Source organism: Typopeltis vanoorti, chromosome 7, assembly GCF_054136105.1.
Source record: "Typopeltis vanoorti isolate ZY-2024b chromosome 7, IOZ_Tvanoo_1.0, whole genome shotgun sequence".
In the NCBI taxonomy this organism is placed as follows: Eukaryota; Metazoa; Arthropoda; class Arachnida; order Uropygi; family Thelyphonidae; genus Typopeltis; species Typopeltis vanoorti.
This window is the reverse complement of record NC_143555.1, coordinates 69,232,445-69,253,499: the sequence shown is the minus strand read 5'-3', so window position 1 is coordinate 69,253,499 and position 21,055 is coordinate 69,232,445. Positions and strand designations below refer to the sequence as shown.

The following is a 21,055-nucleotide window of genomic DNA, read 5'->3' as shown; positions in this document are numbered from 1 at the left end:
TGATGTATTTTACAATATCCATGACACCTGTTTGAGATCTTATCCAGGTATTTCTTGTAGATGATACATTCACCAGCAATCCCCCCCCCCCTCAAACAATATGGGGTTATAAAAAACACTATTTAACAGGGCAAAATTAATCTGCTCAGACCACGATGCCCTAACCACTGATCTAAACCATATCCTCAACACTTTCTTAGCCAATGGCTACAACCCCCAAAAAATCAAAAAAATACTAAAACTAGTAAACCACAACCCTCCCGACTCCACAATAAAGATTACACTAAATCTATTACCATTCCCAACATCTGGGGCACCTCTGAGAAAATAACCAATATCCTCAAAAAATATGACCTGACTTCTTGTTATAGAATATAAAAAGTTGGCATCCCTTATCCGCTCTACCAAAGACCAACCACTCCCCCTAGACCTACCTGGTATATACCAGGTCCCTTGCAGCTGTAAATTGTCTTACTTTTGCCAAACAGGCAGGACAGTGAATATCAGGATTTCAGAACACAAAGACTACATCTGGTTTCACCAGTACAGCCACTCTGGGCTTGCAGACCATGCCTTAGATACCTGCCATAGAATTCATTGGAAGAAAACTAAAATAATACACCGCAGCAAGTCCAAGTACAAAAGATTATTCATGGAATCATCAGCAGCTCTAAAAAATGTTCCAAACCTCAACAAATTTGGGTGCATGAAACTGCCCCAAATTTGGGAAGCCTACATTATGAGAACTTCAGCCAAGACAACCCAATTAGTCCACTAGGGGGCACCATTAGGACTTTAGGAACAATATTAGTTTCTTGCCTTCTTCCTCATTTGCTTTTGTTAGTACTTGCGTGCACATACCATATTTGTATGTTCCTAAAGATGGCAACGTGACATTGCCGAAATATTGAATGTATTCATTAAAGTTTGCTTTAATTAATATCCGTTATATGCGTTGTTAATTCCTTAAGCTAATTAGCAGTTATCCAGGTATTTGTCTTCCTATCTCTTAATGTTATTTTTAGCATACTTCTCTCCATGTGATGTGTTGTTCTCAGCTTTTTGTTTAGGGCTTCTGTTAAAGTCCATGTTTCTCCTCCTTATGTTAGGACAGGAAGTATGTACTGGTCGAAAACTTTCCTTTTTAGACTCATAGGGATGTTACTTCTGAATATGTCTCTCATTTTCCCATAAACATCCATCCAAGATGAATTCTTTGTTCAATTTCTTTTCTTTGATAATCCTCAAAGGATAACAATTGGCCCAAATATACATATGAACTAACTTGTTCTATTTCATGGTTTTCGACTTTGACAGTTCTATGGTTTATGTACTTATTCATCATTGATTTTGTTTTTTCTTATTTATTTTTAATCCAATTTCTTCCAGATCTTCAAGATTATTTGCTATTAGAACAATATCATATGCAAATTTCAGATGATGCAGCCTTTCTCTGTTTATGTTTATTCCTTTTGTTTCCCAATCAATCCAGCTGTAAATAATTTGGGAGATATGATGTCGCCTTGCTGGATGCGTTTTTTGTATTGGGAACTTTTCACTGTTTTTATAATTTAATTTCAGAAGTTGCATTATTGTAAATATGTTTTAGTGTTTCAATATATGGTTTCTCAGTTCCCTGGGTTTCAAGTGCTTTTAGTGTTGCAGATGTTTTAACCGAATCAAATGCTTTTTCATAGTCTATATAGGCCAGACATAAGGGTTTATTGTATTCATTTGATTATTCAATGAGCTGTCTTAATGTGTGAATATGGTCCAAAGTATTGTAATTCTTTCTAATCCAGCTTGTTCACAGGATTGCATTCCCTCTAGTTTAAATTTTATTCTATTATTTATAATTTTTGTGAAAACTTTATATATGGTGGGGAGTAGGCTTATAGGTCTGTAGTTTTTAATTTCTTCCTTGTTGCCCTTTTTAAAATTTAATATTAGAAGTGAATTGTTCCATTTTTTTTGTAATTTTTCTCTGTTTTAGGCATTTATTAAAGAATCAATTGTTTGATAACAGGGCTTCCTCCCAGTTTTAAGAAGTCTACCATAATTCCATCTTCTCCTAGGGCCTTTCCATTCTCCATTTCCTGCAGTGCCATTTCCACTTCACCTTGTAAGATCTCAGGGGCATCGTGTTCTTCCTCACTCGAGTTATCCATAGATGATTCTTGGATGTCTTGGTCTTTGTCTTCATAGAGTTCAGTATAGAATTCCTGAATTCTTCTCTAATTTTTATAAGTTCACCATTTTTTCCTCTTACAGCAGCTATTTCCTTTGTTCCAACTGATAATGTTCATCTTAGGACCTTCATATTACTATTGTTTTTTATTGTTTCTATAATTTTCCTAGTATTATATGATCTAATTTCATGTTTCATCCTTTTACGTATAATTTTACAAATTTCCGCATATTCTATTTTACTGGTATCATTCAAATCTCTTTTCATATCTCTTCTTTTCTTCATTAGATCTAAGGTTTCCTGTCTTAGTTTTTCCTCTCTTTGGTGCCTTTTTACACCTCCTATTTCTAGTGCAGAATTCAAGATAGATTTTGTTAAGATTTCATTAGTATCATCAATGGTAGTAGCTGTGTTTAACTTTTTTAGTTCATTTTTGAGTGATTCTCTATAACTGCTTTTATTGTAGTAGAAGTTTTGTAGATTTACTAAATTGGATGCTTTTTTCTTATGAGCTTATTTCATTCCCATATTTTGTTGATCCATACTTTTGCCCTTACTAGTCTGTGGTCACTTCCTGTATTAAATCTATTAAGCACTTCAGTATTATTTATTATATAGCTTCTGTTGGAGAGGATGAAGTCTATTTCATTGTAAGTTTGTCCATTTTCAGTTGATTTTCTTCTTGAAAAAAGCTTTTCATAATAAAGAGGTTATTTTCTTCTGTGAATTCAATGTCTTTCTCTTTCATTCCTCTTTCCAAATCCAAATTTACCAATGGAGTTCAGATGGTCATCTCTGCTTCCCGTCTTGGCTTTAAAGTTACCCATTATAATTATGTAGAATTCTTTAGAATTATTTAATGTGGATTCTAATGTTTCATGGAAATCTTCTATCTTTTCATCTGGATGGTCCGTAGTTGTGGCATATATTTGTATAATTTTCAGTTGGTATCTTTTATTTATGAAGAGACTTAGTTCAGCTATTCTTGATGTTATTTTATTAACAAAGAGGACATTGTCCTTGATTGTTTTATTTATTAGGAATCCTACACCACCAATTGAGTTTCTGTCACATTCACAGTGGTAGAATAGATGTCCATCTTTTAATTGCATGAGAGTTTCTTCTTTCCTTCTTATCTCTGAAAGGCCCACAACGTTCCATTTTATATGGTCCAGTTCCTTCATCAGTTCTTCCAATCTATCATCATCCCGTAGAGATCTGCAGTTATATGTTCTTACTAACATCCTTCTATCATTGTGCACTATAGGCGAACTCATTGTAGATAGTAGAGAGTGTAGCATATTTTTCAACCTAGACCCTCTGTCTAAGTCCAGGATGCATCCCTTTTTATGCTGGGTGACAGACGAGCCAGTATGTAATTTTCCTACTTTATTCATCATTTGCATTGTCCTCATGAGGAGGTATTTGGCCTTATAGCACCACGCTGGCCAGATGGGTTGGTGCCTCACAATAGTGCATAAGATGAAATGACACAGCAAAATAGGAACGGTTCACCCCTAGCCCTCGAATACTCTAATAGCATTGGGGGGGGGGGGGGGTAAGGAGCAAGAAGAGAAGAAAGAAGAAAGAAAATGATTTCAAGCAATGCAATTGTTAAATCAAAAGAAAACATTTAATTATGCACTAAACAATTTACAAATCATGAATAATTCAGACATACATTCACTTCTAAATCAATTTCAGTTAAATCATAATCATTCAATCTCTCTAATCCTTAACAAGCTTAGGTAATAGTTCCACATGGCACTCAAACAAAGATGAAACAAAGGCTAATGTCTCAACACTATTAAGTTTAATTCTATCATGTATTAATTTCAATGCCAATATCAGTTAAAATATATACACTCAATTTCTCTAACTTCTGTAATTAAAATTAAAAGCCAAAAGGCTAGTTTTCTGGCAATTTAATAGTTATTAAATGGATAAGAATCCTATTTTGTTATATAGCCAGTAAGTGAAACTCAAGATCGAGAACTACGATCTAAGAGTTTCAATGCCGAAAAACTATCGGCGAAAGCAATTCGAAGCAAAGGTGGAGCAAGCTCCCTCACTATTCTTGATATTCTCTCATAATGTAAAACACAGCTCCAAGGAGATGTATTATTGTTTTACATTATGAGGAGAGGTCACTACCCAGACTGGTTTCAACCTTTTTTGAGGTCTCATCAGTGAGTAGGTAGACCTAGGAAAATATCAATGCTTAGTGAAAAGAACTTACATACCTTCACTATACGAATGCCATAAAGGTGTACTTGTATTTTGTAATTAAAATTAAAAGCCAAAAGGCTAGTTTTATCAAGAATAGTGAGGGAGCTTGCTCCACCTTTGCTTCGAATTGCCTTCGCCGATAGTTTTTCGGCATTGAAACTCTTAGATCGTAGTTCTCGATCTTGAGTTTCACTTACTGGCTATATAACAAAATAGGATTCTTATCCATTTAATAACTATTAAATTGCCAGAAAACTAGCCTTTTGGCTTTTAATTTTAATTACAAAATACAAGTACACCTTTATGGCATTCGTATAGTGAAGGTATGTAAGTTCTTTTCACTAAGCATTGATATTTTCCTAGGTCTACCTACTCACTGATGAGACCTCAAAAAAGGTTGAAACCAGTCTGGGTAGTGACCTCTCCTCATAATGTAAAACAATAATACATCTCCTTGGAGCTGTGTTTTACATTATGAGAGAATATCAAGAATAGTGAGGGAGCTTGCTCCACCTTTGCTTCGAATTGCTTTCGCTGATAGTTTTTCGGCATTGAAACTCTTAGATCGTAGTTCTCGATCTTGTGTTTCACTTACTGGCTATATAACAAAATAGGATTCTTATCCATTTAATTCTCTAACTTCTATTTCAAACAAGCATAGGTATTAAATCCACATAATTCTCAAACAAAGGTAATGCTAAGATATATGATACAGTATTACTAAGGATATGCACTTCACAGACGTACAGGTCATGCTCTAATTTCTGCATTCATGTCTTGGAATTTTGTCTGTCTCTCTAAACTAGGTTTCTAGAGTCCTTACGCGAATCACAACATTCTAGTCTTAAACGTTCTATTAAGGTTACAATTACTCTTTCTGCACACTTTCATTGAACAAAGAAAAGGTTTCTACATTACCACCCAATTAGGATCTGCTGGAAAATCATACACATCTCGATTCAGCTTCACTTTCAGATTTTATTTCTGGTTCCGTTGACCTGTAGTTCGACCTGTAGTTTCCTTCTCGTCAGACTCGGGCTAGATGAATCTCGGACACTGAAGACACATGCTTGCCTTTTACTGATTATCAGGTTTAAAACAAAGCACAATCGTCTATGCTGTATACCGGACCTCAGCTCTGCAGAACGAGTTTTCTATCAGCAGATTCTCAACGTCTGCTCAGCATTCCTTCCCCGCTTGTGGCTTGACGCTTCGCCCAACAGACTGGGACGAACATCGAGGCACGGAGAGAATGGCTCCCACAAGAGTGGACGACTGACCGGCAAGGAACTCTGGCTGGAGATCCGACAAAATGAGAGAAAAAGCCCCGATTCGGCACTGCGTTGCCTTTTTAAATTACGCACCCCTACACTTCCATACTACGTCATATCCTTTTCCTTCCATGCTCACTTCAAAGCACAACTTCTTTCACGAACACCACATTCTCCCCTAGTAATCACTTTGGTGATGTTGGGGGGGGGAGTTTAGTCGCATGCCTTTCCTTCACGGTCAACGCGTACTCTGGCGCACGTGCATTGCCTTTGGCAATTGACTTGTTAGACCCTCACTCAAGTGCACAAACACTCGTTATTTTTACCAAAGCTTAGGCAGTGGACTTAATTACAACAAAATGCATCATAATATTAAGGAATAAATAACAGAATTCTAAAATTACTAAATTGTCTGGCACCTTTACATAAAATTTAACCTGCTTGACATATCAGTATGTGCAAAGTTTAAAAGTGCATGTTAAGTTCTGAAGAAATTACAAGTTAACTACTTTTAGTTTAACATGTTTGCTGCCACCTACGAGTATACTCGTAGTTGGTAAACCAGGTACACAAGCCAGCTACGAGTATACTTGTATGATGCTTACTGCCGGCAACGAGATTACTGTACTGACCTTGAAGAAGTGAAAATGCTTGGCTTGTGGAGCTAGCATCAAAACTGTGTATTCTCATAGATGGTATATGCTCTGCACAAGCCAACTACGAGTGTACTTGTATGCTGCTTACCGCCGGCAACGAGATTACCATACTGACCTTGAAGAAGTGAAATTGCTCGGCATACGGGAACAGACTATGCCGAAGTAGCGTGGCTGCGAACGTGTTAATTCAGAACTTAACAATACTATGGCCAGACTGAGAATTAATGAAGATTAATAGAATATAGGATTTATAATAGCATCAGTAGTTGCTAACAGTATTTGTTTGGATATAGCCAATATCGTTATTAAATCTAAAATTCTCAAAAAACACTCATCCTAAAAATAAAAAAAAAAATTACAGTAATGAAAAGATTATCATACTACCTGATAGGGGCAATGCTACTGTCAATGTTATTATTAATCTTTTAAGAGATCATACAACTTACCAGATAAAAGATCACTATACTAACATACATTCATACACAAAAAATTTCACAAATTAGTAAAAGCCCCCCCCCCCCCCCAGAAAAAATTACTTGTTCTAAAGAAGTCAATAACAAGCCAAAACCTTACTATGCTAAACAACGCTGGATATATGAGACCCCAAAAATATATAGATCTAATACTCTCCTTTCTAGTAGTTGACAGTATAGTGCCTTCCCCTCCCATTTGCCACATAGCCTAATTACTTTCTCACTCACAGGCAACTACCATCCTTTTATATTTATATTTTTTAATTATTCATTACATGACTTTTTTTTTTAAATATCTTTAAAAACTCAAACATCATGATTATTTTTGATATTATATCTCTGTTTACTACTGTACCTTTACTCCTGATCTTATTATGTCCCACACATATCTGCTGATATTTCTCAATAATTACAATTCATTCTTCATGCTGATTTTTTTAATTCGAACAGTGAATTTTTGCACCTATAACGTGCTGTATGTTGCAAAATCTGTAACACGACAACTGCAGTTTTTAGGAACAGTGAAAAAAGCTGTTCCAGGGAATAGAGGTAGAGAGAAGGAAAAGAAGTTTGTTTGTTTGGTAGGCTTGAATCCATGGATGTTGACCAGTAAATGCTTATCTTCTTATAAGATGAAAGAAAAGTGGAGGAATGATGGTGACAGCTTCAGTAGAACAATGTCCATGAAAATATTTGTAAAACAGAATTTCTATTCAAAAGTAATCAGAGAGAGAGAGAGAGAGAGAGCATCTATTCATTGGATTTTTCATTTTCTGGATAAATAATATTTTAGCTAACCCTGTTCTCACTGTATGGAATATTTAAAGAACTAAGTCCTGAATACAGTTTCACTTAAAGCTGTAGTCTGGCTGCTATAATTATAATTTTTAATACATTTAAACAGTCTGCATCAAAACTATACTTCACTATAAAAAATAAAATAAAATAAAAATAATGATATAGCCACTTTCTTAGACACATTATTCACCTGCCTTTCAAATGATTTATTACTTTTTACTTTTTTACAAATACATTTTTACACAAATTTTTACAAATCTATGGCATCATCTTGCCTAGTAATATGGTGCCTTTAGACACTAATACTAGTGCTAGAGCTATTTGTTTGAATAATACAGTTCTTGTTGTAGAACTTAATTATCTATGTGTTAAGGCTTAATTTTTTTGGAAGACGCTCATGTTAGAGGCTTAATGGAGTGAAATAGCACTGAGAAAGGATTAAAAATAATATTTAATTCTTCCAATATTATGTCTCATTATCAGAGATATCTTCAGGGAGTACAATATGAGATTTGTTATATGCACGCACACACATACACAAAGGTAACAAAAAAAATTAAGTGAAATATGTGGATTTAATTTTACATTCTATGCCACCAACAGATGCAGCAAATTTAGCTGATTTTTGCAGCTATAGAAGATTTTAAAAGCAGTCTTTTTCTTCTAAATTTACTGTGATGGAGCTTGGTGGTCTTTTTCCAATTGATTCTATAAGCTGTATCTAAAGCATGGTCTGCAATGCCTGATTGACCATAGTCACGACTGCAGATCTATTATTTTATGTTCTTCTATGCAGATAGTGACTAATTTTCTTGTCTGTCCATACTAGACCAACTTGCAGGAACAGGGAACTTTATATACACCAGGAACCGAGAGAGAAAGGAGGGACTGAAAACAGAGAAATACAACTCTGTTTTCAGAGTTGTATTTCTTTAAGATTCTGGCTATTGTTTTGGTTGTACATATGGTGATAGCATTACTGAAATCCATCTGAAGAGAAAGTTGTGGATTGGGGAGGGAAAGGATTGATTATTTATTTAATGCTGTGATGAACTATAGCCAATAGATGAGAAGGTGTGTGGTGTATATGATTGAGTTCTCCTGCAAGAGAGGAGAGGGTTCATTGGAACAAAGGTTATAGGCTCTATTAGTTAATGTATTAATGATACCATATTCTTGAGGGGGGGGTTAGGGGTGTTGGGAAATTTATGCATACTGAAAATGATAGGTTACCATTAGGTGGCATGTTACGAAGTTGTGTAGAAAGGCTAGACTGTTATTAGTTTCCTTTTTCATTTTAAATTGGATTCTGTAATGAAGTCTATTGAGGTGACAGAAAAAAGAATTCGATGTGCCTGGGCCATGAAGCTAAATAGACTAAACATCATCCACATATCTTAGCCAGATAGAAGATTTTAGAGGAGCTGAGTCAAGGGCTTGTTTTTCAAAATCTTTCATGGAAAAATTGGCAAGGTGGGGAGGAGGAGGTGAGAGGGAGGAACCTATAGAGGTGTCCTCTATCTGTTTATAAATTTTGTTCAAGAGAAATATCCAGAATGGATAGCAAAAGAAAAGAGATCTGATATCAAGAGAATTTTTTTTAAGGGTGATAAGGTGTCATTTAAGAGAATGTTGGTGAATGCTAAATAATTTAATAAGAATTAAATATCATTTTTAATCCTACTTCAGTGCTGTTTCACTCCATTAAACCACTAATATGAGAAAAAAAGTTTTCTTTTCAAAACAATGTTTTACAAAAGTCATGGCTATGACTTTTGTAAAACAGATAAAATATTACATGCCTCTCCTTCTTTTACATGTGGAGTGCATAAAAAAGCCAGTGTAAATAAATATAATCTTAACACTACTTTTACATCCCCCCACATCAGACCAGCAGTCATTATATATTCTCCCAAGAACAAACATCCTTTATCCACCCAACTGGCCATTACGTCTATAGATATCAAGGTTATAATGGATGTGAAGGTTTTAGAGGAGCTGATTCTCTTGCATATTAAAATTGTAATAGCATTAATATTACATTGAAATATATGATGGATACAAAGTGTATGAGGAGTGTGTATTTTATCCATATGGCCAGTAGTGTAGTTAATGCATCCTTGAGTGTATTTTATGCAATGTAACTATAATATAAATTAATAATAATAGTATTAAGACACTTCCATGGAGTCTGAAGACTTGTTACAGGAGGCCACTCACATTACACTGCACAATCTGTTATTTTCACTACACCATTAAATGCTGTGAAGATAACACTACCCACTAATAACATCGTGGTATTTTCGTGCATCAGTTGCATATAAAGCAATTACTTTTTTATTTTATAGTGCATAAATTACCTTGTGCTGCCTGCAATTTAGTCTACCATCGATGGATAGATCTGTTGACATCAATCTTGGAAAACTAAGAAATGTTTATGGCAGACTAAGCATAGCACATTTCATTTAATCCTTGACATAGGAGGACTAAATAGAATAAAGCTACCATGTTGTTCCATTTAATTAGCATCAGCAATGAATACTTCCTGAACCTCAACAAGGCTGCATTAATTTGGGAGATGTGCATTTTAAGACTACCTTCAGCCTAACAGTCGAAACCTATTTTTTTAAATCCAGCCTTAATGGGATATTAGTTTCTGTGTAAGTGTTATTTTGTGCACTGCGGATGTAGTTTGAAAATCCAGTGAAAATCTAGATAATTTTGTCTTGTTTCAGCCCATGGGGGGGTGGAGTGAATCATTGGATGAATTAACTCTATCTTGGTGTGGTTGTGATAAATATTTTTTATGCTATTTATTTAGATATTCAAGTATCATTCTCATTTTATTCTGAGATAAATCGATAAAAATCTTGATTTTTTTTTTTATGTAGAGTTTTAAAAAAATGTATTTTCTATCCTGTATGCTGAAAAGTGATAAAATATATGTGCATAATTAATGATTTAGCAATTTGACAATATTTTTTGCTAAAGAACATATAAAAAAATTTTTATCAATAAAAGGAAAGATTAAAACCTCTAGTTTTTCAAATTCAGGGATAGGCAACTCTCATTCAGACTTGAAAATTGGTTATTACGTATTAATTTTGCCAGAATATGACTCAAACTTTCCATTCATAGGCATGTCATTTGCAGAATGTGAGAGTCCTTGAAATGTAAAAAGATATCAGTCTTTTTACATTTTTTAACCTTTATGGAAAAACTTAAAAATCATAATTTCAGTGTTTAAAAATTGGCTCATTGCTTTGTCCTTGTGTTTTTACATCTTTTTTTCATTAATACTGAATTGAAGTAGCTAGGATGAATTAACATTGTTTTTCTGGGATCACTTCTGATATTAATTAATTTTGTTAATAGTGAGAAAACACCTATTTTATTATTGAGGACTCAGGAGGAAAGAGCAAAGCTGATAGAAGAAAGAGTGGCATTGCTGATTACATCAGTGGTAATGAAATTTTTACAGAATTGAAAAAAAAAAAAAAGTCATTTATATACATACACACTTACTAAAAATGTGGAAATATTTTGGTTGCATTTGTTGTTGCATATTAGATTTAGGACTTTATATTTTTTTTAAAATTAATTAATTTATTTTTTTATTCCCTACACTGTCAATATAGGCATCTGTGAAATGATGTGACTTTTAAATAACCAAACCTTCAGTTAACCAGTTCCTCAAAAAATTCAACATGTATGTTGTAACATGCTGCTGAATTATAACCGTATAAGTATATTCTCAGTTAACTGACATGCAAATAACTTAGGGCCATGCAATATACAACCTCCCTGTGGCCTGTTTCCCATAACCACCATGCTTTCTGTAGGCCTAAAGTAGTGAATGGCGTTTTTGGTCTCTGGAGCAAAATTCATTCCTGTTTGCTTTTTATCTCCCCCCCCCCTCTCCCCCCCCACTTCTGTATGCAATGTGAGCAATAATCTTCAAATGCATGCTACATATACTTACAAACAAAAGAACATCCTCTGTTTTGAGGGTATAGGAATAAAACAGTCTAGCAGGCCACCTGCCTGATAGTACATGGGCCCCTTCTCAGTCAGCTGAAACATAATTCCACTGCCACTATACTGTATAGGGTCATGTATTTCATTTCATTGCTTATCACTACTCTGTGTTTCCATCTATTTCCTAATTAAAAATGCAACATACAGCAAGCAATGATGGTGTCACAGCAATTAAAATAAGCTTTACTCAGAAATTGATTTCAACAAAAATGATAGGCACAAAATATACAAAACAAGTCAACATAAATGCCACATCAAATTGCACACATGGGCTTAGCAGTCTGGGCTTAGCAATGGACTAGTCATTGCTAATATGTTCCATCATAATGATGTGCACAAATTCAAATGAAGAGAAGACACAAGCAATCAAAAAATTGTCAGTGACCGTGTTAGAGTGTACAGAGGATGTAAGTGATCACAGTTCAGTTTTAAGCAGGATAACATTGAATATCTTATTACAGATTTTAAAATAATTTAATTAATTAATTTAAAGGAAAAGAAGAAATCATATCGAAAGTTCCTGGCAAGTAAGTCAGCAAGTGCTCTAAGAAAATACAGAAAAAAAATGTAAGAAAGTGAAACACTGTAAAACTATCTAAACAAAAGTCATTGGAAGACTAGTAAATACATAAAAATATATATCAGGAATTTGGCAAAATTTTCTGGAGGCTACTGTAAAAGGAATCAAAGATGATAATGATGACATGAAAACCAACCACATTTCAACCACATTTTGTGTGATTCTTTTTGTAAGAAGGGTGGAATGTGCATTAGGAAAACAACATCCTTACTTGCACTAAAGTGATTTATTGAGCTTTTGACAGAATATCATCATCATCTCTTTACCATTGTTGTGCTTAACATGTCAATGTGTCACAGCCAAGTAAGCTTCATAGAAATCTTATTATGGTTCAACTCTTTTTGAATTAATACCATGTTGGACCTCCTTTAGCCTGAATTACAGCATGTGCTGTTTGCCATATATTCCACAAGATGTTGGATTGCATCTGTGCCTACAACATACCAGACAGTCCCTTTAATTGGCTCAGATTTGATGGAAGGCAACGTTGCTCCGATCTGTTTTTCTATCATGTCCCATACATTCTCAATGGAGTTCAGATCCAGGCTTTGTGGTGGGCAAATAAAATGGTGGAAGTTGCTATCATGCTCATTGAACCACTGCTGAATAATTCTTGTGCAATGGACAGTAGCATTGTCATTCATACTCACTCACTTCATCATTGTTAATACAAATTTGATCGTTTGTTTAAAGAGAGTGCTGAGGCCTTGTAACACTACCTGAACTTGAAGCAGAATGCCTATTTTTATCTAAAATATGGGAAAGTGTTATTGGCATTCTACCGTGTAATAAATATTCATTGCCACCAAGATGACCTATAATTTTCAGACCAAAATATTTGGCTTTATCTAAATAAATAGTATTACTTATTCCTTGTGTTTACATGTAAATAATTAATAGTAACTATATGGCACAAAGGCCACTCATAGAGTATCATATTCTTATCCACCCATTCCTGAATTCTGTTTTGACCAACTTTTCTAATACTTTTACTGCAACTCCTGAGATATTAATTGGTCTGTAATTTGCTACTACAGACTTAGATCCTCTCTTATGCAAGGGAATTATTTTGCTCTCCTTATACTCTCTTTAGACATTTCCAGTGCTGGATTTAAATTAAACAGCTTACTCAAAGGCATCACCAGTTTCCCTGCATATTCTCTAAAAACACAAGCCGATATTCCATCCAATCCCACTGTACTTACATTAATATTCTGCAGTACGAATGCAAATACAAGTAGCTCTGTTCTTATAACAGTCCCTGTCACCTCTGCCATAACAGTATCTTCACTTGGATGATATATCCTTGCAAAGTGGTTACTCAGTAACTCAACAATTTTGTCTGCATCTGTTACAGGACGTAGACAAAAACTGTCTGCACACAAAGTTATCCTTCCATAGTCAATCCTTCTTTTGCTTGCCACGTAATGAACAATCTCTTTGGAATCTACTTTTGCTTATTTGGCTAATTACTTCTCATAATCTGATTTTGCCTTCCTTACCATGCTGGTCCCCCTTTCTTGCCTGATTCTTGTACTGTTCATGAATTAGCTAGTTAACTTTCTTATATATATACCCTCCACAACATTTTCTTTGTTAGCAGCTTATGCTTAATGATACTACTAATTCATCTAACTTACCCAATCCAATTTACCCTCCTGACCTTGGCTAAATAGTGATATTGCTTCCTCTAGATATTCCTTGACTATTCCCCCCCCCCACCCGCCCAGTGCACTGTTAACATTCTTCCCTTGCAGATCTCTATGTTATGGTACTGCTTCAAGCTGCCTCCTAAGTGTATCATAATCACCTACATTGTAGCTCCACATATAATCCTTCTTAACTGAAATTTCCCATGTTTTGCCTCCCAAGTCAAGACCACATGATCACTTTTCCCAGTTAGAGGCAATGTAGCCACCTTAGTTATTGGCAGGTCTTTTGATCCTATAACAAGATTCAACACCCCAAGTCCCCTCCGTCACATTCTGCTGCAAGTAATTCTTTCTCAGTAAGTGTATAAATTCCATTTCCTTCCTATCATGTTATCTTTCCTCCTTCCACAATGTTCTCCGAAGTTGAAGTCCTCCATAATAATTGCTCAACTTGTACTCTGCATGTCTTTCACATCATCCCTGGAATGAAAATCAAGAGTAATTTGATGAATTTAATTTCATACAGCAAAACTTAAGAGTCTGTTTCTTTCTTTTACAAAAAAAAAAAAATTATAAAAAAGAAATCAGTGAAAATTGCAAACTGGTTTCAGAATTCCATGATTGCTCCAGTATAATTCTAAAACAATATTTTTTTTCCTTTCATTTTTATAATTGAGTTTTAAAAATATGTGATAATTAAATTATTGGACATGTGTTACATTATGAGGTAGTTATAAAAAAGTGAGAAAAATTGAGGCAAATTAATTTTCAGATCTTAAATTCAAAATATGTAGTATATGCATAATGCAGAGGAAAAAAGTGAAGAAGAAAATTGTAATTTGAAAAGGTCTAATTTGTCAAGCAAATGTAAAACTTGTTTATGGGCTTTTCAGTCTGTTTATTTCAATTTTTAATTTTAATTTTAAATATGCCAAGTAAAGGTGCTGATAATGAAACATTTTCAAATATACATTCCTTTAAAATAAAATTAGAAGGGAAAAAAAAGCTACATTTGAGGGGTAAGGAGGAAACAATTGAAATACTCCGAGACAGTTATATTCTTAAGAAATGCCATGTATTCTAGCTTTTCACCAGTATATGTAATTCAGTGTTAGCATTAAAGATTTATATATGGTATATTTCTGTAATTTTATTAACCAAATTGCTTATTGCTGATTTCCAGATATTTGAGTAGCATTTTTAAGTGATGAAAATAATCTTCATTATATCTGAAGCAAGGGAATTTTGATTTTTCTCACCTTCTTCTATCATTTACTAACTTTAATCATATTACTGTGCCTTTCAAGTCTTCATGGTACATTTGTATGGTGGTAGACTCCTACAACCATCCAACACAAAAATTGGTGATAAAAAATACCCTCAAATAGAGTGATAAGTTTCTTAAATGATAATGATCTTAAAATAAATAAATAAATGAAATAAGAAAAGAAAGAACTGCAATGGATTAGAACCACCTTTGTTAAAAAATGGATATAATAAAAAGAGAATTGACAACATACTGAACAAAAAAAAAAAAAAAAGATAACATCAAAACAAAAATGATTTCTACAGATATCTATCCCATGTATTAAACATTTATCAGAAAAAATAAGTAAAACTCTAAATCTAAAGAAAGACAACATAAAAATTACCTTTAAACCATCTACAAAACTTTGAAAGTTTTTTCACTTGGTTATACTATAAATTAATGATGCCAAGAAATTATATTCTTGGTTTAATCCATTATCCAGTTTTAAGTAAATAAAAATTTGCACGTGAAGTAACATCACAACTGGGCTACATGTATATAGAGGCTGATGACTTCACATTTAATTGTTTTAGTATCCCATTAAGCAGTGCACATACCCAGATATGTATATTGCTATGCATTATGGGAAGGGCCACTACTCAGACATTTTGACCTTTACTGAGGTCTCATCAGTGGAATCCAGACCCAGAAGTGATATCAAAGTTGAAGTAATGCTGAGTATATGGATATATATATATGACTACTGCATTAGTTTTAGACGACGTATGTACATCTTAACAACAACAGCACATATCCTAAGATTGCCTAAAGTACCTCACTAAAGGTAACACTGATGTTTGCAACAAAACAAAAAAAATTAACATCAGATGAATGGCAACTTTAAGGAAAAATAACTTCAGAAAGGCCAACAGGAGATCCTAGGGCTAAATTTACACACACACACACACACACACTATCTACCAATAATTGTCCAGACACTAGCAATTTGCCACAGGCAACTTGTGGCAAAGGTGGGCTGAGTTCTGATCACTTTCCTTAGTATCCCATAATACAAAACACATCTCACCTTTGCCACAAGTTGCCCCAGTCCTGAAGATATTTCAGGTGCAAACTTTGTTTGCTTACACTTGGATAAAGGATTAAACTAAATATATAATTTGTAGTCTAACCAAGTGAAAAAAAACTTCCAACATCTTTATCTAATCCAGAGTAATTTAATAATAAGGTGTGACACCTTTTGGCAACTGGCATATGGAAATGTGACTTCTGCATTGCTTCAACCTTGTTATCACCTCTGGGTCTGGCTCCCACTGAAAAGCCCTCTGTAAAAGTTGAAACCAGTCTAGGTAGTGACCCTTCCCATAATGTATAGCATTATACATGTCTGCAAGGAGATATGCTTTGCATTATGGGATACTAAGGAAAGTGATCAGAACTCAGTCCACCTTTGCCATGAGTTGCCCCAGTCCTGAAGATACTTCAGGTGCAAACTTTGTTTGCTTACACTTGGATAAAGGATTAAACTAAATATATAATTTATAGTCTAACCAAGTGAAAAAAACTCCCAACATCTTTATCTAATCCAGAGTAATTTAATAAGGTGTGACACCTTTTAGCAACTGGCATATGGAAATATGAGTTCTGCATTGCTTCAACTTTGGTATCACCTTTGGGTCTGGCTCTCATTGAAGAGACCTCAATAAAGGTTGAAACTGGTCTGGGTAGTGACCCTTCCCATAATGCATAGTATTATACATTTATACAACAAAGCTGACCAGTGCAGAATTTTCTAAATTCTCCAAAAAATGATATCTTCAAAAAAAAAAAAAAAAAAAAGATACGCACCTTGGCATTTTGCAGCAAGTAAAGCACATAGTTAAACTGAAAAACACCTTATGACATTGAATACAAAACACAGGATAAAATTGTCCTTGCTATCTGCATATTTACAGAACACCATGAAATGGATTAGTCTTATTTCCACATGATGCACCTAGAAGACAACCTTCTATAACAGAACCTTCTGAAGTCATATCTTCTCAAGGTGCTTTTAATGGGAACCAGGGCCTCATTCAGCATGATATTTAGTATTATATACACCTGTATAGTATATCATACTTCCATTATGCTAGTAACTATCAGAATGCTATTTGCAACAAAGAACAACTTATGCCCAATTTCCATGTGTTTTAATGGGTAATCCATGTTATAATGTTATAATTTTGAAAAATAACTGTTAGGAGTTACCAAGTAAGTTTTTTGTGCATTTCTCTAATCTAATAATATCAGTAATAATAAAACATGGCAAAGTTTATTTGTTTCTGTTAAATATTAAATTTTTTATATTTATGCGTGGATGAGGATTAAGTATTAGAGAATGTGGGTTATGTGAAATAGAGTGCCTACTCATGATGAGTCTTTGGAGGTGTCGCACAATAACAATAATAATAAAATGCAATTTGTACAGTCTAAGTAGATTGTACAAATTGCATTTTATTATTAAAATCTGTGTAATCCACATATTAAGGCCATATATAAAAGAACTATAACCTTCTTACTTCAGCATTTCAGTATCCTCTGCAGCATTGTCATGATCCATTGTGATGTCATCACGTTCTAGCAGTGTATCTACTAAAGTTTAGGTTCTCAACCAAAATCACCCACAGATCTCTTATCTTCCCCACCCTGTAAGATATTCCCCACCAGTTGTATACTCTACATCCCCATCATTGCTTTCTAAATTTTTGAAAGCCTACATATTGCCACATTGAACTCATAACCCCTACTCCCTTGCCAATTCATCCAGTCTAAAGTTAAGCAGCAATTGCCCTAAAATAGTCCCTTTGGGCACACCACTAGTAACTTTCCTCTTCCAGGATGTTGCTCTCATACATAACTTGATGAATACATATCAGGCAATCAATCTCCAATCCCATTCCTTTCCAGTTTAATTACCAAATTGCCAGAGTCTATCAAGGCCTTTGCTAAATTCAAATCAACCACTGAATGTATGTATCCTTTATCCAATGCATTTGTCACCATATTGCAGTAAGTAAGCAGCTTGCTGAAACACTATCTCCCCTCTCACAAACCTATGCTGCCCAGTAAAATGAATGCTGCTGTTATCAACCTGGTTGGATCTTGGCCCTCAATAACCTCTTCAACACTTTAACCACAACTCCAAACACTCACTCACACACACACATGCACAGATTGGCTTAGAATTTGAAGCCTCAGTCTTATTGTTAAATTCTGAATGAAACTGAAATTAAATCCATTTATGTTTCATTCAGATTTAACATGCAATAACATTCCTGGGGCCAATATTGGTATATCAGAAGAAATAAAGCTAATTATAATTTATAAGCAACATTAGTAATTTGAGTAAGACTTGTCTATGCATCATGTTGTAAATAATTATTGTAAATTTTCTAATGTTTAAACTATGTGGATTTGGTGCAAATACTTGTGTATTGCCAGGAGAAAGATAATCGGATTAGATAGTGATGGCCTGAAACTAAACACATGCACCAAGTAGGGCACGCACGCGAGTTCCCACGCTAGGGGTGCTTATTATGAGAGAATTAGAAATTTTAGTTGAGTATACTCATTCCATAAAGTTAGTGCAATTCTATATCAGAATTAGTTCATAAAGTGTGAATTGTCTGATTTTGTAATTAAATATTTTTCTTTAATATTAATTGATGACTTGCCTGATTTCCTTTCTATTGTGCTGCTCATTAAGTTAGAACCAAGGTGGGGGGGGGGGATAAAATACAAGGGAAGCTACGACTGTGAAATGAATTTTAGTTATTTGATGAATTTAGAATTTAACGAAAGTGCTTAAGAAATATTAGACAGTGTACTAAACTGAGTTCTAGTTCCTTGATTTTGCATTGTTCGATAGTCTAGGATTTAGGTTGGCACATATAATAGAAATTTTCTCTGAATCTGAATAGAAATTGGCGCTGTCTAACGGCAATCCCTTTGTCCTCAATCCGTGTGCACTACTCTTAAGAAGGTTTAATAGCCCAGATTAAATATTGAGACTGCATAGGAATTAATGTATATTAACTTGATGCATCAAGCAAAGAACATTTATTGAAATTAGGTTAAGGAATTTATGTGAGGGAATAATTCAGGATTAAGATCATAAATCACAACATTTAAAAGAGGAAAGGATTAACATTACATTATCATTTCCCATATGAAGCAAAACAGTTTTACTTTCTATCCACTGCTTTGAAACTTAACCCATTGTATGACAAATTTTAAAAAAAGTATGTCAAGTCATTTGTTAATTACCTGGAACATTCCCTCAAAATATGCAGTGATGTGTCACCAAGTCTTCTCACTTATTAACATCAAGTTTACTCACTTTCTCCAAATACCTCCTGCTTTTCCACCATCGGCTATCTTCCTCCTTCTCTTCCCACTGCACTGCCAGCCTGGTTAGTAGAGTAGTTAGCATACCCGTTCTCCAACCAGCAGTTATGGCTGTGAATCCTGCTGCTGGCAGTTGTTTGTGATTGTCTTACCTTGTGTGCTGCTGCCACCTTTGATATGGTGCAGTATGATCTTTGTTGTCCTTGCGCCATTAAAACCATAAATCATCATCATTACCCACTGCATTCAAGCTACACATGATATCACACTTAATGAGGATGAATATACCTTTATGAATTGCTGACTTGATATATCAGCTATATCCTCAACAGTGGTTATCACATCACCATAATTGTTCTTTATTTCTTCTTCAATAACTAATGGCTGCTCATACTGAACTTTTGACATCCTTAGCAAGTTAGTCACCTTCCTGGCCTACTCTTTGTAGTTCTAATGCAACTGACTATTATCATCTTATTCTTCATTCTTAATACCTTTATCTTCTTCCACTTGTATGCTTTACCTCCTCGTTCATCCATTTCATACCTACCTTATTTACAAGTGAGTTCTCCTCACTTGTCTCCAAACAATCATTCAACCAAGTTCATATTTTTTCTGTGAACCCACTAGGAATTACTCTAACATCCAGTCTAGTGGGGATGTGCCTGACTTGGAAGTTTTTGGAGTCTGTCTTACTTTGGCTCTTACCTGGCTAATGGTCTGTACCACAGTCTGCTTCAAGACAAATATGCACATCAGAGATGCTTGTCTTACACTGTTGGAGAGCCAGGATGTAATCAGTCTGATGCTTTGATCTATCAATGTTAGATGTCTAAATATAGGTTTATTGTGGATGTTTCTGGAAGTAGGTGTTTGTAATAACTAATTTGTTAGCATGAGCAAATTCCAACAGTCTTTCACCACTGGTGTTACATTTACCCAGACCAAACATGCCACACTCAGGCCTAACTCACAAACTCTTTCCTACTTTTGCATTCAAGTTCCTTGAGATGATGTAAAGTACATCTCCTTGGTAGGCAGTCCAAAAATTTTTAAGTTTTCGTACAATTCCTTCCTCACTCTCTTCACCAGGCCTATCTATGTGCATAAACTACCACAATTGACACATTGATAGGATGAGTTGATTACAAAGTATCTTGTCATTAATGGGATTATAACCCATAAGGGTTCATCCCTGAACTTTCTTCAGTATAATAGCTATCCATGATGCTTTGAGTCACCTTTTGAATAAACTAGGTTACCATCTTGTCTTTTGAAGTGACCTTCTCCATTCCATCTGGGCTCTGTAAATCCCAGGATGTCAATTTTATACCTCTCCATCCAGATAGGCTGATGTAATTTGCTTATCTAGGCCAGTTTCCTAAGTTATATCCCTCATTTTTATTTTGTATATCCATCTTTTGACATTGGTAATATTAATAATTTCTACACCATACACATGGAATACTTTTGTTATTGAATTTCCGCTGACTTTTTTCTTCTGATTCGACTAA

General features: G+C 34.6%; 1 protein-coding gene across 1 annotated transcript in view; it reads left to right on the top strand.

Moving 5' to 3' along the window:
* Nucleotides 1-21,055, top strand: part of mus312 (mutagen-sensitive 312) — a 575,442-nt gene that overhangs the window by 186,120 nt on the left and 368,267 nt on the right. Inside the window, exon 9 of the mRNA XM_090395332.1 lies at nucleotides 10,991-11,078. Within this exon, the coding sequence (XP_090251458.1) occupies nucleotides 10,991-11,078 (88 nt within the window). The remainder of the gene's footprint in view (nucleotides 1-10,990; nucleotides 11,079-21,055) is intronic.